This window comes from Plodia interpunctella, chromosome 15 (assembly GCF_027563975.2).
Source record: "Plodia interpunctella isolate USDA-ARS_2022_Savannah chromosome 15, ilPloInte3.2, whole genome shotgun sequence".
In the NCBI taxonomy this organism is placed as follows: Eukaryota; Metazoa; Arthropoda; class Insecta; order Lepidoptera; family Pyralidae; genus Plodia; species Plodia interpunctella.
This window is the reverse complement of record NC_071308.1, coordinates 8,624,042-8,641,231: the sequence shown is the minus strand read 5'-3', so window position 1 is coordinate 8,641,231 and position 17,190 is coordinate 8,624,042. Positions and strand designations below refer to the sequence as shown.

Genomic DNA, 17,190 nt, shown 5'->3' with positions numbered 1-17,190 from the left:
AAATTATTGTACATGAGACATCTTTATCGAAATTACATGGCACATCATCGTGTAATATTAAATTGACAATATTATTTATTTATTATTTTGCATATACAATAATGTTGAATATGCAAAATAAAATGTCAATTTCTTTTTATTGCAAATATATTTGCGAAGTGCATACTTTAACCGTGAACTTTGTCAAGCTTTTTATCACCTGTTGGTTGACTGGTGAAAAACACAACTACTTATCATTATTATACTGTGATCAGTACAGGAAAATATTATTTTCCATATCGGTACGCTTTTGTATTTTTTTTTTCTGAAGCACATATTCAATTAATATTTATGTGGGTTATGGGGCAAAAATAGGCCAAACACTCGTTTATAACTTTGAAATAAAATATTTTTATTTAAGCGTATTTATGCTAATTATCACTTTTGTTCACCTCTTTACCCTACTTACACATTTACGTCAAAGTTTAAGCTGTCGAAATGTCCGAGTGTACCAGACATTAAAATAAATTTGTGTAATTACACGAGTGACTTACAAATGAAATTGGGGTTAGGTCAGTAACACAGTGTTAGTGACCTTTCCACCTTGAGATACTGATTGCACTCAGATTTTAATGAATCAGAAGTTTAGATTTAATTATAGATACCAAATTTCTTTTACAAAGTTGATAATGTAACTAAATAGGTAACATAAATATTTTTTGTAATTTCCCAATTTCTTCCTTCAAATATTAAGAAAATAAAACTTATATTCGTTTTCATTTCAGCTAAATTGATCATTTTATTAGTGGAATATTTGGTTTTGCTTTCACTTTTAATTGTTGAAAGTGGCCCATTTTGTGTGTATACGTCTTTTACAGGCTTTAGATTAAAATCTTTATGTCGTTAACGGACGGAACGGACGGAACATCTTTTTTATGCTATAACAATAACAAGAACATATTTTTATTTCAATAGTATGATGTAAAAAATTGCTTAATGACTTTTCGTTGCCCATCTACGTAACGTAAATTTATTCTTTCTTACTTAATTAAGAATTGAATAAATTCATAGAATTGCAAATAAACATATTAATTTTATTTAAATAAAGCGCAGAGTGCAGTCGAAATTCGAATCGAGTCGACATTTCAGAATTGAACTTGTTTACGCCCCAATTTGAGCCTTACTGAGGCGATTTTAGAATTGGTTTTCGGTTGTTTCGGTGGATCCGGTGCGTGTTGCAAGACTGCACGTTGCGCCATGCACCGGCGACGTCGACGGATCTCGCGCTTGCCAAACTCAGTCGTTTGTTATTTTACACAGATTTCTCTTTTTACTGCTCATTTTATTACACTACTAGCGGCCCGTCCTGGCTTCGTTCGAGTGGTATAAAAAACATATAACCTCAGGCCTATTGAATATACATACAAAATTTCATTAAATTCGGTCAAGCTGCCTCAGAGGTGTGGTAATGAATGACACGAAAATTTTATATGTATATTAAGCTCTTTAGATCTCACTTTGCTAATCCCTCTCTTCATTGAAGCTTTTTAAGGCTTTTCCTTTACAAAGTACTCTTTGATAGTTGTCTCGCCATCTTCACTGTGGCCTTCCAGGAAGCCGGTTTTCTTGGCGCTGTATCGCAATTAACATTTAACAAAATACGTGTACTTCCTACAACTTCCCAATTTATGAGCCGGTACATATGGCATTTTCAAAATATTTTTCATCTTGAACCTTCCTCTGTCATTAACATTTAACAAGTTATCGAGTTAAATATGGGGTGACATTTTGACAGTTTGCTGACAAGCGGTGACGTATGGAAATATACTGATTATATATTACACTATGTACCTACTCATATTCAGCTCAATAGTTTTGTTAAATGGTATTTATACTGTGGTTTTCAATTATACCTTTATTTCTCTGTTTGGTTTGGTATTTGTTTGTATATATTTTCTGTAATTTTGTGTAATAAAATTTTAAGTAAATAAATAATATGTCTTTGTTTTAAAAATAGTGTTTGTTTACATTCTGACGACAGTTCAAAGTCCACGATATTATTAGTAAAAACGCAAAAGCCTACTTATAAAATGCATAAAATGTCAATGACTGGAAAGTTTCGCAACAGAGAAAGTAATTTATTTGCGCTTAATCCGCGTGAGGCGATCGCTATTCTATTTTTAGTCACAAATCATTACAATACAATCGTGTATAATAGCAGTTTAGAATACATCGCCGGAAGCTACCATAAAATTGAGATTATTTATGAATAGCCCACTCTACTTGTTCACTTCAAAAGTATACAATTGAGTAATGTAATTTACTTTAATTTAGGTGAAATTTAGGTGAAAGGTTGAAGGCTATAATCAAAATTACATTAGAATAATAGAACGCAGCTTTGTTTTTTTTATGCATTTTTTTTCGAATGTTCAATACATCGAACTACTTTATATCTGCCATGTTGGTCCCGGAGCGAAATAAAATCAGGATACGCCAACTGCTCCCACTCCCGCGCAGGTCGTTATAGTCGTCAACCAAGGGAAAGTGCTATAAAACCGGAGATTTTCCCCATAGATAGGAGATGGCCTAGCAACCTGTTCCGCCAACTAGCAGCTAAACGTGGCCTTCGAGTTTCGTAACTCTAGGCTCTGTCTATCCCGTACTGGATAAAGACGTGTATGAGTATTTTATTTCATTCACATGTGTAAGAAAAAAATATATACTTTCATAAAATTATAGTGCAAAATAGGTGCACAATTACGTATCATACCATCACCATCCATATCATACCATACCATCAACCATCTTCTATTATCGCGCAGTGACCCAAATTGGGTCTATGTACGATAATACGGCAATATGATTAGCAATACTTAGAATATGTTAACTAAATGCGAAATAATCTACTTAAGCAGCATAGTATAAGTGATTGGAATGGATTAGTCATCATTACACTGTTTTTATCGTGAGATTATATTTGTCGATATATTTTTGTGCAGTATGTACAAGTGCGAGTGCGGGTCGGAAATGATTGTGGCTGTGTTTAAAAGGTCTCAGCTTCTTACTCTATTCATGCCACATGAGTTTCTATGTCTTGATGTCGTCAAGGATGATTGCGTGCCAATGGTCTTGACAACTAGGGATGCCGACGACCGTGCGAAGACAAAAAGTAGGAAATCGGACCCTGGGCTCTGACGCTCAACGGCTGAAGAAGTAACCGGGAATAAACCGCCCAGATGAGAGAGAGTTTGTACACCAATCTGACTCGAGTATGTTACTGTAAAAGCACGAACTACGGTAAATCCTAAGATATTCCAGTAAAACCTAAGATTTACCAACTTTTAATGGTAAAAGTCCGAACAATTTTGCAATTCGAACTTTTACCACCATTCACTTGGTAAATCTTAAGATTTACATCCAAGGCACGGTAAATGTTGAGAAAATAATTTTATTTTTATTATTTTTTACTATTTAAGAAGTATTTTAAAATATATTACCTTTTAAAGTTAAAAACATTTATAAATAACAAATACTTACCAAATGAAAATAATTTAAAATAGGTAAGGATGTGACTAATTACTTAGTTAATAAATTAATCTAATAGTATATGATACCTACAATGACCTACATAAAAATATGTAAGGTTTCTGAAAAATAAATTATTAATAAGAATTACTCATTGTTTTATTCCCAAAACCAACATTTACCAGCCGTCAGTAGCAAAACCTAGCATATACTAAATTCTAATGACAAAAGCCCGAAAAAATCGTCAATTATTTATAAATCCTTCCATCCATTTACCAACCCATGCCGGTAAATCCTAAGATTTTCTGAAAAAACCTAAGATTTACCTATATACGGGCTTTTACAGTAACATATATATTTATATATAGACCACCGCTTGCTTCCAGTCCAAGAAAACATCATCATAATAGCATATTAGTGTGTTAAATAAGTCAATGAGGGTTGGTTTTCTGTTGGTTGACCGTAACGTCGATCACGCTGTGACCAGACCTGTTTGCATGTATAAAAATATCTTCACAGATCATTGGTTATGAATGTGGAGAAAAAAGCTATATAATCATTGAAGTACTAAAAATACAGTCACGTGTATCTACTTCCTCCTTTGTATAATTGGATCTACTAAACCGATTTGCGTTCATCGCTCCAAGAAAACGTGACAGTCACAAAGTTGATATAATTGTTTATAGAAAGTAAATTCCAGATAAATTTACTTTTACTTTTATTTTACCATTTAAGGTAGGCTACCTTAAATTTAAGTGAAAAAACTTGTGGTATCAACTTTTTGTATGACATTCACAACAAATTAACTGAACCCTTTTATTATTCCATCTCTATTTCTTTTAACCTATCGTGTTGCACTTGCATTTTTTCTGGCATATATTTTTTTAGCGTCTGCTTTTTTATTGATCAAATTATATTTATTATACAAAGAAAGCAGCAGATGTAGTTAATGATCAGTATTTTTGGGAGATTAGACATTTTTACCACGAGTTTCTTTACTTAATTTTCCCATTAATAAAGGTATAAAAAGTTTGAAAATAACAATCTTTTTCAATGTTGCCTCCAGGTGTACCTACACAGTTGGCGGTCCATGGACGACCTGAACATGTTGGTGGGTGCCAAGGTCGGTGGCACGACGCCGCTGGTGATCGCCTGCAGAAACGGCCACTACGACGTCGCAGAATACCTCATCGAGAGATGCAAGGCTGATATCGAGCAGCCTGGCTCCGGTGAGTTGTTACAGGAAATTGCCATTACTCTAACAAATGTGACGATACGCGGGGCTAAGGCAGATGAGTGTGGTAAGCGGTTCTGACACGAAATAAGCACTACTAACTGGCCCTTTACGTGACGTTTGTGTCACTTTTCATTGTACTCGTAGCTATGCACAAATTGATATACCGGGTCTATAAAAAAGTTTTTGATTTGACATAGAACCATCATTTCTATGTATTGGTGACACCGTTTGTAATCACCGTTACGCGTTAATCTTGCGTGAGCAATCATTAGATTTTATAAAATGCGTACGAATGAATATAAATATCATATATGTTATTATCAATTTACGTCAACATCTGACTGTTGTGACGTCCGGAAGAGGCAATTAATTATTTTATGGATATTATTTATTCTATTAACCGCATTTATAATCTGTTTATAGTGGAAAGTTAAAGCCTTGTTAATTGCTGTACATATATTTTAGTAGTTATCTAAACTCGAAACAGTCCAGAGGTTAAGATAAAGAGGCCCGGTAATCTACGTTCCAGGTTCTAATCCTACTCGTGCCGCATTAGTTTGTTTGCCAATCTGACTCATATTGTTTTTATAAACCACCAAAATGTTTTTCTATTGCGACAATAGTTGGGCACAATGCCATTTCACCTTAGATATTTCAGTTTAAGCAGAAATATCCATGGCAATTTAGCTTGCGTGGCCGTTGACAAAAGAAACCCTACTTGTATTGTAATACTAGAAACTTGTCACATGAAGAATAGGATGAGCTGTTGAATATGATTAGTAAGAAAGTTCACTTTGTGTCGTCGAAAGCTGAGAAGATAATAAATGCATTATGAATTGAAGGTGTCTGTCTACATGCGGCAAAATGCATTGTTTTCGGTCCATATTTTGAACTGTCATTTTATAATTTTAGTACATACTTCATTAAGTATTGTCTAGGCTTTAGGTAGACAATTCAATTATTCGTTTTATATTTATAGATTTGTTCACGCTTGGATGCAATACGGCTGCCTCGTCTTGAAATCTTGAATGATCTTGACATTATTTTTTTAAAACTTTATTACAAAAATATGTAGAAGGCGTTTTAAATTGAATTCATTTCAGTAGAAAATAATAGAGAAAACCTAAGGATTTTCTACCAGGCTACTTAAGTTATGAATAGAGAAAAGAACATTTTGTCAAATCTGCTTCTTATGACTTACTACTCATAAAATTGAGTTTTTATACACTTTCATGACGATCATATTCTTTGAGTCAGATGCCTAAATTGGTTATTTTCTTCAAAATTTACTTAGAAACATACCTCTTTTAATAAGATATGCAATGATAAGCCTTTGGAAGTACCAGGAACTCATGACTTAAATGGTAATTGATAATTGCAGTGACGTTCGACGGCGAGACGATAGAGGGCGCGCCGCCACTCTGGTGCGCTGCCGCAGCGGGCCACTTGCCGCTCGTGAGGTTGCTAGTTCGCGCAGGCGCGAATGTCAACTCCACGACGCGCACGCACAGTACGCCGTTGCGCGCCGCCTGCTTCGACGGCCATTATGACATTGTCAAGTTCCTAGTCGAGAGCGGTGCCGGTTGGTGTCTTCTACATATCCTTATGCTAGTCTTGTCTTATATTATGCCACACTGTCGGCGAACTCGTACACATGCCGACGCTAATGCGTGAACATTGCGTAATTAGTATGAGTGCTTTTATTTACCCCAATGAAAATCATCAATGTATACTGAATCCGTCACAGTTTGGCAAAGTGTTTAGCGACAGTGTGGAGCTGGCATAAGAGTTGGTCTGCTGGGGTATGAATGTCAACTCCACGTGGCGCATGCACAGTACTAGCATAGTGTAATAAAGCTAACTACGTGTACTAATATGTACATTTAGTTGGCAAATAAATTAATGAACACTGGGCTAGCGAGCAAACATGTAAAAGGGTGTGAGACCTGTGGTTATTAGGTGTGAATGGCTCTGTGCTGCTAATCTTTCACACTATTTTGTTCTAAGACCACTCAGTCGTTTGTCTAATGTCGAATCCTCTTTGAAGCTATTGTGATAAAAATGGTGGTGGTGTAATGGTTATGGCGCCCGCTTGTGAACCGGAAGGTCTTAGGTTAGAATCTTACTCAGGCCACATGAGTTTGTATACCAATCTGATTCATGTACACTTAGTAGTTTTCATCGACCACCACTTGCTTCCGATGAAGGAAAACATCGTGAGGAAACCTGCACTCTAGTTGATTAATTATCAAATTGTGTGTGCAATGGAGAAGGCAATGGCAAATCACTCCATTAATAGTGTGAAGAAAGTCGTTGAGTGAGTTTTTAAATCTACGCAATGACCACGACCCTCAACCATGAAGAATACGACTATGAAGAGGATTCATTTATGACTCTCTTTAATTCTTTCCAGACATAGAAATTGCGAATCGTCACGGACACACGTGTCTCATGATCGCGTGCTACAAGGGCCACATAAAGATAGCGAAGTACCTCCTGTCCCTCAACGCCGATGTCAACAGGAAGAGCGTGAAAGGGAACACGGCGCTGCACGACTGTGCGGAGAGCGGGTCCCTGCATATTCTGAAACTGCTGTTGGGGTATGGAGCGACGATGGATGTAGATTCTTACGGTGAATAGTCTATTTTTTATATTATTATTATGAAGAGGTAAGCGTTTGTGAGTTTGTATGTTTGAGGCCGGTAATCTTCGAAACTACTGAACCGATTTCAAAAATTATTTCACCATTAGAAAAATACATTATCCATGATTGTTATAGTCTATATTTTATCTCAAAATTCCAACGGGAGCGAAGCCCCGGGCAACATATAGTTATAAATAAAGGCAAAATAGTATTCTTGTAAATTTTTGAAAATTGTGTAAGGCATATATTCCGTTTTGTGATAATAAATTATTTAGGTGAGGGATTAGATTTGTGTGTCCTCGACGCAAAATATTAATTACATTTGTTTCATTATATGTATATCTACATTGAAACAGTGCAATTTATCTTTTGCCGCCTTACTAATTTCAAAAATCGGATTAGTCTTGGAAATGTTACTCATTATTTTGTTCCTCTCTCTTTTCATTTATAGATCCAGACAAAACAAAGAATAACTATTCCGAGCCTGGTCCTACAAAAACATTATTATTAAATTTATTTATTTTATCATTACAGGTATGACGCCCCTCCTAGCCGCGTCAGTGACTGGCCACACACATATCGTGGAGCATTTAATTAATGTAGAATACTGTTTCGTTACTAGACAGCAGCGTATAGATGCGCTGGAATTGTTAGGCGCCACATACGTAGACAAGAGGAGGGATATGGTGGGGGCGCTTGCCTTGTGGAAGAGAGCAATGGATGACAGGTAACGTGCGAGCGAGAGAACTTGTTTAAACTGCTTTTTTTTATTCCTCTCACGCAGATCATAAAAGGCAATCTAGAGGAATACATACTGGATTATTTTCGTACAGGTTGGCTAAGAATCTGTCACTATGTCTTATCTATTCTATCAATTAGTTCGCCATACAGCTAAACGAGGCCTTTGAGTTTCGAAATCCATGGCTCTGCCTACCTCGCAACAGATAAAGACACGAAACTGTGTCTATATTAATTTTAACAAATATGTCAGCACTTTTCAATTGTTAGCGAATTTGGTATGTTTTTATGTTGAAGAAAATGCTGTGTTCACCTTTAATTGGGTTTTATGCTAGAATATGTGCGTATTTAGTAATTTAATTTGAACATATACATATACAACCTACCTTAAATAAAAATACATAATGTAGGAATTTAAACTCGACTCGTGTGTTTTAATCTCCTCGACTATATCTCAGGCTTGTATTGTAATATTCCAATTCGCTAACAATTGAAAAAGTACTGACATATTTGTTAAAATTAATACAGACACAGTTTTGTGTCTTTATCCTCTTGCGAGGTAAAGACACGAAATTGTGTCACTTTTATTTATCTATGTAAAATGTATTCCTTGACCAGATTCCCGGCCGACGGAAGCGAGCCCATCCCTAAACCTAAAGACGTTCCCCGCATCGAGGCATATGATTACGCGGTGGAGCCGAGCAATGCTCAGCAGCTGGACGAGATCTTAGCAGACCCTGACGCTATGAGGATGCAGGCTCTGGTCATCAGGGAGAGGATTTTAGGTCAGTTCTTTTTATGTGACAAGGTGAATGCAAATAATTCCCCGCTTAATAAAATTGAATAATACGTTTGAATTGCATCACATCGCGCCGGCCGCTTTGTATTATTGTGTACAACCCGTAGATGTGATTAAGTTGAGAAATTATGAAGCGAAAGCGATGTTTTTTGTTTTTTATTCATTTAAATTTTGTCATTTTTAATAATGATGTAAATTCGTCCTCTTAATTTTTAAATATATGTATATGTTTATGATTATATATGAAAACTTGAGATATATTTATAATATAATATATTACAACGAATCACACAGATTGAGCTAGCCCCAAAGTAAGTTCGAGACTTGTGTTATGGGATACTAACTCAACGATACTATATTTTATAACAAATACATATATAGATAAACATCCAAGACCCTGGCCAATCAATAAAAGATCATTTTCCATCATGACCCGACCGGGGATCGAACCCGGGACCTCTCGGTTCAGTGGCAAGAACCTTGCCACTGCGTCACCGAGGTCGTTATATATAACATAACATATATGTAAGACCTACATTTGTTAATTGACGTCCTTGGAGAAAAGGCTGCGGTGAAGTTGTGCCGCTTCTTTTTAACCTGCGCTTTGGAAGTCGGCAGTAGATAAGTCTACTTACGTTTAAGTAATTTTTTGACGTAAATAAGTGATGTATATCATCCTAGATGGAATAAAGAATTTTCGAATTTGCTGCGTTTTCTGTTTGTGTCTAGAAATGACTACGTATGTATTTGAGCTACTGGTAACGCCCCCAGGCCCCGCGCACCCCGACACGTCGTACTACGTGCGGTACCGCGGCGCCGTGTACGCGGACGCGGGCCGCTTCAGCCGCTGCCGGCAGCTGTGGCACCACGCGCTCGACATGCAGCGCTGCGTGCTGCCGCCGCTGTCGCCGCTCACGCAGTCCAGCCTCTACAGCTTCGCGGAGCTGTTCTCCTACATGCTGCTGGAGCGCGCGCGGCCTCCGCTCAGAGGTACTCTAGAGTCTTCAGTGTGTGGTACGACTTTGCTATTTACATATCACCATCGAGTCGATTCGCAATGAGACGCAACTGACCAATCACAGTGCGTTGCGTCACACGCAATTTGATTGGTTCGTTGTGTCGCACTTCGAATGGATTCGATAATAAGAAGTGAAATGCAAACCCGCACTTCACCATCGGATCTATCAAAATAAATACATTAAATTGTAAGAATCAACCTTTCATGATTGAACATGATTTTAAAAAATTCAATACTTCTAATCCTTTTGAGGCACGACATAACTGACGGCGTCATAACTACTAGCTTCAAAGGCGAACTTACAAATATATCTGTCCCCCTTACGCAACTAAAAAGTCCAAATAAATAAAATATTGAAATGTTTTTCCAGGTCGCATAGTACCTCCAGTGACGATCGACGACGTCGAGCCAGTTTTTGAAAAGGCGCTGTCAGAAATCCACAGAGGAATGGAAATGCTAGAGTGCACGAAACAGAACATCGACCGGGAACAAACACTGACGACACTACAGAGGGTGCTAGTGATATCGCTCCACCTGGCGACGGTCATGGCGAAACTGTTAGCAGAGCCGGACTGTACTGAGGAAACTTCTAGAAGGATCCACAAGCAAGTGTACGCGCTCGTCAAGTTAGATATTAAGGTATGTATGTTAAAATTTTCTTCACCCTTTTTTTAAATAAGAGTTTATGTACTGACAGAACATGGAATACACGATATTACATGGTAAGATGACAGACAGTAAATAGGAAAGTACATAATGAAATAACTGTAAAATGCTAAAGTCACCAAGAGTAAATCTTATTGTCGTTATTGTTATAACAGTCACAGTCCCACTCATCTAGTAACTCAGCACTGCACTTTAATTTTGTGTAAGTATATATTGGTTATATGTTTTTACTCCGATTTTATAAACCTATTTTCTTCTGGTTTAGGAAATTAATCCAAATGAATTACCATCCTCATGTGTCAATGTAAATAATTGGTACTTATCTGCAATGAATATATTGAATTCATATACATATATGATGTGTGGTTTTGCTCTAGAATAGGACCATTTTATATTCTATTAAAGACTAAAGGATTACTAGAGACTAAAGGACACATAACCTTTACAGTTGATTGGCAACAATGGCATTCATCATATAACATGAGAATGTCAAAGTATCAAATGGGTTTATTTATATATAATGTCCATAAGTAATAGTCTTACCCCACATTTACACTCAGCTGTTGCCATTTCTCCTGCCGCTGCCTAAACATTTCCCTAAATACTTCTACGGCGATAAGCATTTACACTTAGCCTACATATTCCTATTCTCTCTCTCTTCTTTATTTATCAACTAGCAAAAATGACTTGAAATGATTGAATGAATTGCTGGTTCGAACAGCATTATGACTGCTCAGTATAAGTCATTCCATATTACCCGCTCAATATCATAAAGTTCCACTCCTGTGGTGGTTGTCCAAATTTACAAATACTTGTCCAAATTTCCGCGCGAAAAACCGACGATCGAGGGAGCGCCGGGCAGCGGCAGTGACATGAGCGAGTAACCTATTTACACTCGTACAACGTACAACCTCGTGCTGCCCACCGTGCTCACTTCCCTGCCCAATAGGGCTGAGTAAATGTGGCTTTAGATGAGTAAGTTATTAACGAGAAATATGTTCTTCAGGTGCGACAGGGTCGGTCGCTGCTGCACGTGGCGTGCGCGGGCGCGGTGGCGGGCGCGGGGGCGGGCGCGGGTGCGGGGGCGGGTGCGGGGGCGGGTGTGGGGGCGGGGGCGGGCGCGGGGGCGCGCGCGCCGGCCGCGGCGCTGGTGCGGCTCGTGCTGCGGCTGGGCGCGGCGCCGGACGCGCGCGACGCGGACGGCAACACGCCGCTGCATCTGCTGGCGCAGGTGAGCGCGGGTTCGGGGTTATGCTCGTGTGATCTTCCCTCCTCATTCCCAGCGACTGTGTGTGCTAACACCCATAAAACTTTACCAATAAAAAACACTAGTAAAAAAGTTAAATTTTACTCAAGTCGCTTGTAGGCTTCTGACACTACTTTCGCGACTACCATCTAGTGGCAGGTAGTCGCATACGCACTAGTGAACTAAACTGTCCACCGATGTGCAGGTTTCTTCGCGATATTTTTCCTTCACCGGAAACTAATCGTGGTCTATTAAAACTAATAAACTATTTAACACGAGTCAGATTGGTATACAAACAAGTGTGGCATGATTAGGATTCGAACCTGGGAACTTTCGATCAGACTGTCTCGGACGGATGGCCATCAAAAATTTTGTCATGAACTGTGATTACTCACGACCTGGGTGGCGCAGTGGTATAGTGCTTACCTCGATTCCCGGTCGGGTCATGATGGAAAATGATCTTTTTCTGACTGACCCGGGTCTTGGGTGTTTATATATATATATGTATTCGTTATAACATATAGTATCGTTGAGTTAGTATCCCATAACACAAATCTCGAACTTACTTAGGGGTTAGCTCAATCTGTGTGATTTGTCCAAATATATTTATTTATTTGTATACTGAGAAAATTTTTAATTTCAAATTTTAACCCTTTTTCCGTTTGATCCCAAGATTCGACTAGCAGCGTTTTCTGCTATACAATTCAATAAAACGTTTCTAAAAGTTCAATAAAATAATTCTTTTTCTAATGTAGTACGAATTCTCTTATTAGTTTTTATTATAAATGAAAAGCAATTGATAAAAATGTGATGTGTGGCGCTAGTGGACCGGGGACTTATAGGAGATCTATTCTTAACTTAGATTCTAAAGAATAATCTCCTTATGATGTTTATTGCTGTCACATATATGTCAATTAAAACCGCTCGTTTCACATTTACAAATAGCGCATTACACTTTTTTAAATTCAACATAGTCTGTAAAGAAAACGGATTCTTAACGAACAAAATTTTTTGCCATTGCAATACCAAATTGAATGGTCAAGATTGGTTGATGTAGTGTTGCCAGCTAACAGACAGGGCCCTTATTTATTCACATTCAAATATGTTAGTAACACTATTAAGTTACACTAGTGTTAGTAAAAACAAACAAAAATATGATACACAACATGAAGCCGCAACCACCGCTGAACCAAAGGGGTATCCCATCGGTCAACAAATACTTTCAGGTTACTGTTGGAGCCGTCACGCAGTCGAACCATCATTCCAACAGGCTCCAACAGTATCCTGTATTTGTTGACCATGTTCCGTGCCGTAATTATTTTCTTCACTTTCTTGACAGACTGCAAGTCTCCATATATGAACCGTAACGTAAATTTTCCAGCTGAACCCTTGTCCGCCTGAAGTGGTGCGCGAGTTGCTGGCGCACGGCGCCCACATCGACACCGTGAACTACGAGGGCGAGACTCCAGCGGAGATCCTGAAGGCCACGCAGCAGAACCTCTCGGCCATGGTCAACCCCCTCCAGTACACCACCCTCAAATGCCTCGCCGCCAGAACCGTGAAGAACTACAGGCTACCCTACAGACACGTGGTCCCGCATTGCCTACATTCGACCATCATCACGCATTGAGTGAGCGCCATCTTGTTTGTCTGTGACCCGAGTCGTGACGTGGAATCAGTATTTTAAAATTAGAATTCGATCTGTGGGTACGGCCCCTGGAATTATAGAAACTGTCAACCATGTTTGATTTCGTCAAATCGAGCGATTTCATTTTGCCGTGGAATCTATATAAATACCTTTGCGAAATGCAATTGTGGCTTGTAATGTTTTGGAATTGATATTTGTTACAGATTCGATGGAAGATTTCGATATATTTTGTTCATATGGTAGCATTTTAATTCGACGGGAATCGAAGTGATTTATTGATAATTTTGAGGCTACTTACTTATATTGTGATAACGTTTTGAAACGTTCGATGCAAATGAAAAATTCCGGTTGTACGCGATTATGCTCGAAAATAATCATACGCATCGTACAAAAAGGAAAACCCAATTTCATTAATCATATCTTCGTTGATTTGTTCATATTATATAGCTTTGCAATAAAGTTGGTTTAGATTTTTATTTATTTCTAAAATATATATAATATGATTTGTAAATATTCCTTTGTTATAATTCGATCTGTTAAATTATGTTTTTGATTAAAATATTTTCTATTTTATCATTTTATCAGAACAGTTTTCATATTTATTAGTTTCTTTATTTACTTATTTATATATATGGCGTAGTGAGATGTAGTCATTATGAACAATCGGCTGATTGTCAAAAATACACGTGAGGTCCAACAGAAATATAAACTTCAGAATTGTGACAACCGTGTAATGATCAAAAAGTTAAGCCAAAAGAACTACACATATTTTAAAACACTATATAATTTCTTGAGCGACACACGATAGCGCGTTCTAAAACTAAATATCGCCATCTAGTGACATAAATATTCAATTTTAATATTGGCGATTAAACATTCCGCCCACCATGGACAGAATGTCCATAAGTGAAATAACTGAATATGGACTGCAATATAAGGGTGAAAACCCGCCACCATGAAATGATATAATTAATAAAATAAGTGGACTGTAAAAAAAATTAAAATCGATTCATGGTGAGTGAAAGTAACTAATACAAACAAATTGTCACAAACTTAAATTACAACACGTTTATACCGACTTGAAACTGTTTAAAATATAATTTTAAATCTAGATAACACGGTAACAAAGCCGTTGAATTAATATGTATTCAAATAAAAAATCTGAAAAGTTGTAAATGCTATCAAAAGAGGACTAATGTTTATTTATTTATAGGTAATTTAACACAACCTATGACATTATAATCCTTGTTTTCTTTTTTTTCTTACTTTTTCTTGTATGAATTATTTCATCTCTCTGATTTTCATCGGTTGACAATAACGTCCCAGATAAAATCCACCCCAATTTTGAATTTTGAGCCACAGGCATATCTGGACCACTTCTAATAAGACCGTCATCAATAATTTGACCATAGACTTCTGCTCCTAGAAGCAAGTCAATCTTATTAGGAGTGTTGAATTTTGGATCCGCTAACCTAATACCCGATAAATTTGACCACTTCTGCACTGCTATTTTGTTTTCAGGCAGCAATGTGGTAATAGTTTTTATGATATGAGCCTTAACTTGCATGTTGAATCTAGGGTCTACGAGAGATTGTATTTGTAAATTGACGACATAACCTGACGTCACTTCGGAATCCCGATCTCCTCCTAAACCGGACACACGACTCTTGCTTTGCTCCTTCGGCAGCCCAAGAAGCTGAGCTGCTGACTCCGTAATAAACGAAGTTTGCGATCCCGGGTCTACTATAGACCGAAGAGTTTTACATGTACCTGCTTTTGACTTAGCGTTCACCAAAGCCGTTGCAAGCAAAACATGGCTTTGAGAGCTAACATGTTGTGTAACATTTTTACACGGTTTGTTTTGTTTGACAATATCTATGTTTAAAGAATTTTCAGTGTGGACTTTAGGAACATTACTCGCTTGTGTATTAATAGCATGAACATGAAGAAGCGAGTGATGCTTCCGATGGCAGATTCTGCACCTTGATGGTGCGCGACATGAATACACCGAATGATTCGATCCAAAACAATTGAAACATATTTTTTTTAATTTTACAAAATTTCGACGTGAGTGTGGTTCCTGTTTAGCAAATTGTTTACAGTGAAACAATTTGTGATTACTTGAACAAAACGGACATAAAATCGATTCAGTAGCATGAAGAACCTTTGAGGAAGCAATATTTTTTGGAACTTTGTCATCTAAAAACTCTAAAGACCTGAAACGTTGTTGCAGAAATACTGCAAACTGCTTATAAGTAGGCAAACTATCCTGTGTTTCACTTAATTTCGTTTCCCACATCTTACGAGTCTCAATATCAAGCTTTGTGCACAAAATATAAATAACGATCATGTCCCATGTGTCCGTCTGAAAACCTAAATTTATCAGAGCGTTGATACATTCGTTGCTGGTATCTAACAACTTCTTTAAATCACTTGCAGACTCAGTGGATACATTTCCTTGATTAATAAATCTATTTAAAACTGAGTTTGCAATGAATCGTTTATTGTTGTATCTATCATCTAAAAGATTCCAGCAAACGTCATAATTACCGCTCGTGATAGGAAAATGTCGTAGGAGTTGTTCAGCTTCGCCGGACAAATGACATTTTAGATAGTATAATTTTTGGACATTATCTAGTGTCTGGTTGGTGTGCACAAGAGACATGAATAAATCCCTAAAACTTGTCCATTCGGTATAGCTACCGGAAAATGTGGGTATAGTTATCCTAGGTAACTTGACACTACTTTGAAATTGATCTTTAGATTTACAATTACTATAGTGAGACTCAGAAAAAGTAGGCACGACAGGTTGAATTTGACTTAATTTATCTTTAAGTTCGGCTTTGTATTCAAAATACAATTCTTCAGTAACTTCATAAATATCACATTCGATATATTTACCTAAATCTTCAATATTAAACTTACTAATAAGATTATTATGATTTTCGGAAAACATACACCATTGTGTCTCCAAAGCTGCAAGTCTCGTTTCTAAATAACCAGCGGTTAAACGCTCTTTAGGAGACTTTTTGAAGTTAGTGTAAGCTTTATTAATAATTTTATTAGTATTTATTTGGACCTTAATCAAAGAATCCATGATGTTTAAATTAAGTAAAGAATAAATACAAGTTGAAGATTTATCCGAAAAGTGAAATTTTTCTAAGTTAAAGATCGAATATGAATAAATTTACAAGTGTTTAGAACCTTGTCGCAATGAAACCGTAAGGAAATTGGGCATGGATTCCCCGTCGATTCTCTTTTCTTAAAACTATTCTAAGTCCGTACAGTAAACTACAGTAAAGTCCAAATAATTTCCAAACTTAATTTCTTCTTGCTTTTGAGGTTGATTTTTACTACCACTGATTCAAATTAAATAAAAGTACTCACAAATGTCCAGCATTTCACTCACTCACACACGCGAAATAGGTGTATCCTAGGTCTCCCTCGCTCGTTGACAGCAGGTATCACAGATCCACTGCTTGTAGAGTGCGCAAATAGTTTTTAATGCTACCAGTACTATCTTCTTGGCGCGCTCTATGTACTTGAAAGTTTGTTTCTGGATACCGCTACCAGCAGTTGCGGCCAAGTGGACGCACAGTGTCCGCCCTTGACAGCAAACTACTGCCCATGGGTGCGAACGAGAAAGCCTTATTGCACAAACCATCAAGCCTTTCGGCTCAAAGGACCATG

The 17,190-nt window shown here is 37.4% G+C and overlaps 2 protein-coding genes across 10 annotated transcripts in view; one reads left to right on the top strand and one right to left on the bottom strand.

Annotated features, from left to right (window-relative positions):
- Window positions 1–14,151, top strand: part of LOC128675729 (uncharacterized protein) — a 53,363-nt gene extending 39,212 nt beyond the window's left edge. For 8 of the 9 annotated variants that reach the window (XM_053755317.2, XM_053755318.2, XM_053755316.2 and 5 more), the window contains 9 exons: window positions 4,571–4,733; window positions 6,123–6,323; window positions 7,155–7,373; window positions 7,920–8,112; window positions 8,742–8,908; window positions 9,694–9,912; window positions 10,311–10,579; window positions 11,613–11,837; window positions 13,234–14,151. In XM_053755317.2, the coding sequence (XP_053611292.1) occupies window positions 4,571–4,733; window positions 6,123–6,323; window positions 7,155–7,373; window positions 7,920–8,112; window positions 8,742–8,908; window positions 9,694–9,912; window positions 10,311–10,579; window positions 11,613–11,837; window positions 13,234–13,482 (1,905 nt within the window). In that variant the 3' untranslated portion in view covers window positions 13,483–14,151. The remainder of the gene's footprint in view (window positions 1–4,570; window positions 4,734–6,122; window positions 6,324–7,154; window positions 7,374–7,919; window positions 8,113–8,741; window positions 8,909–9,693; window positions 9,913–10,310; window positions 10,580–11,612; window positions 11,838–13,233) is intronic. The other variant, XM_053755320.2, reaches the window with a different exon arrangement.
- A 577-nt stretch (window positions 14,152–14,728) lies between these two features.
- Window positions 14,729–16,695, bottom strand: LOC128676097 (uncharacterized). The gene has a single exon (XM_053756042.2). The coding sequence runs from the start codon at window positions 16,595–16,597 to the stop codon at window positions 14,729–14,731; it is 1,869 nt and encodes a 622-aa protein (XP_053612017.1). The 5' UTR covers window positions 16,598–16,695.
- Window positions 16,696–17,190: the final 495 nt, after the last annotated feature.

Excerpts from the sequence above, each read along its gene's own strand:
- LOC128676097 (XM_053756042.2), bottom strand. The coding sequence starts at position 16,597 with ATGGATTCTTTGATTAAGGTCCAAATAAATACTAATAAAATTATTAAT.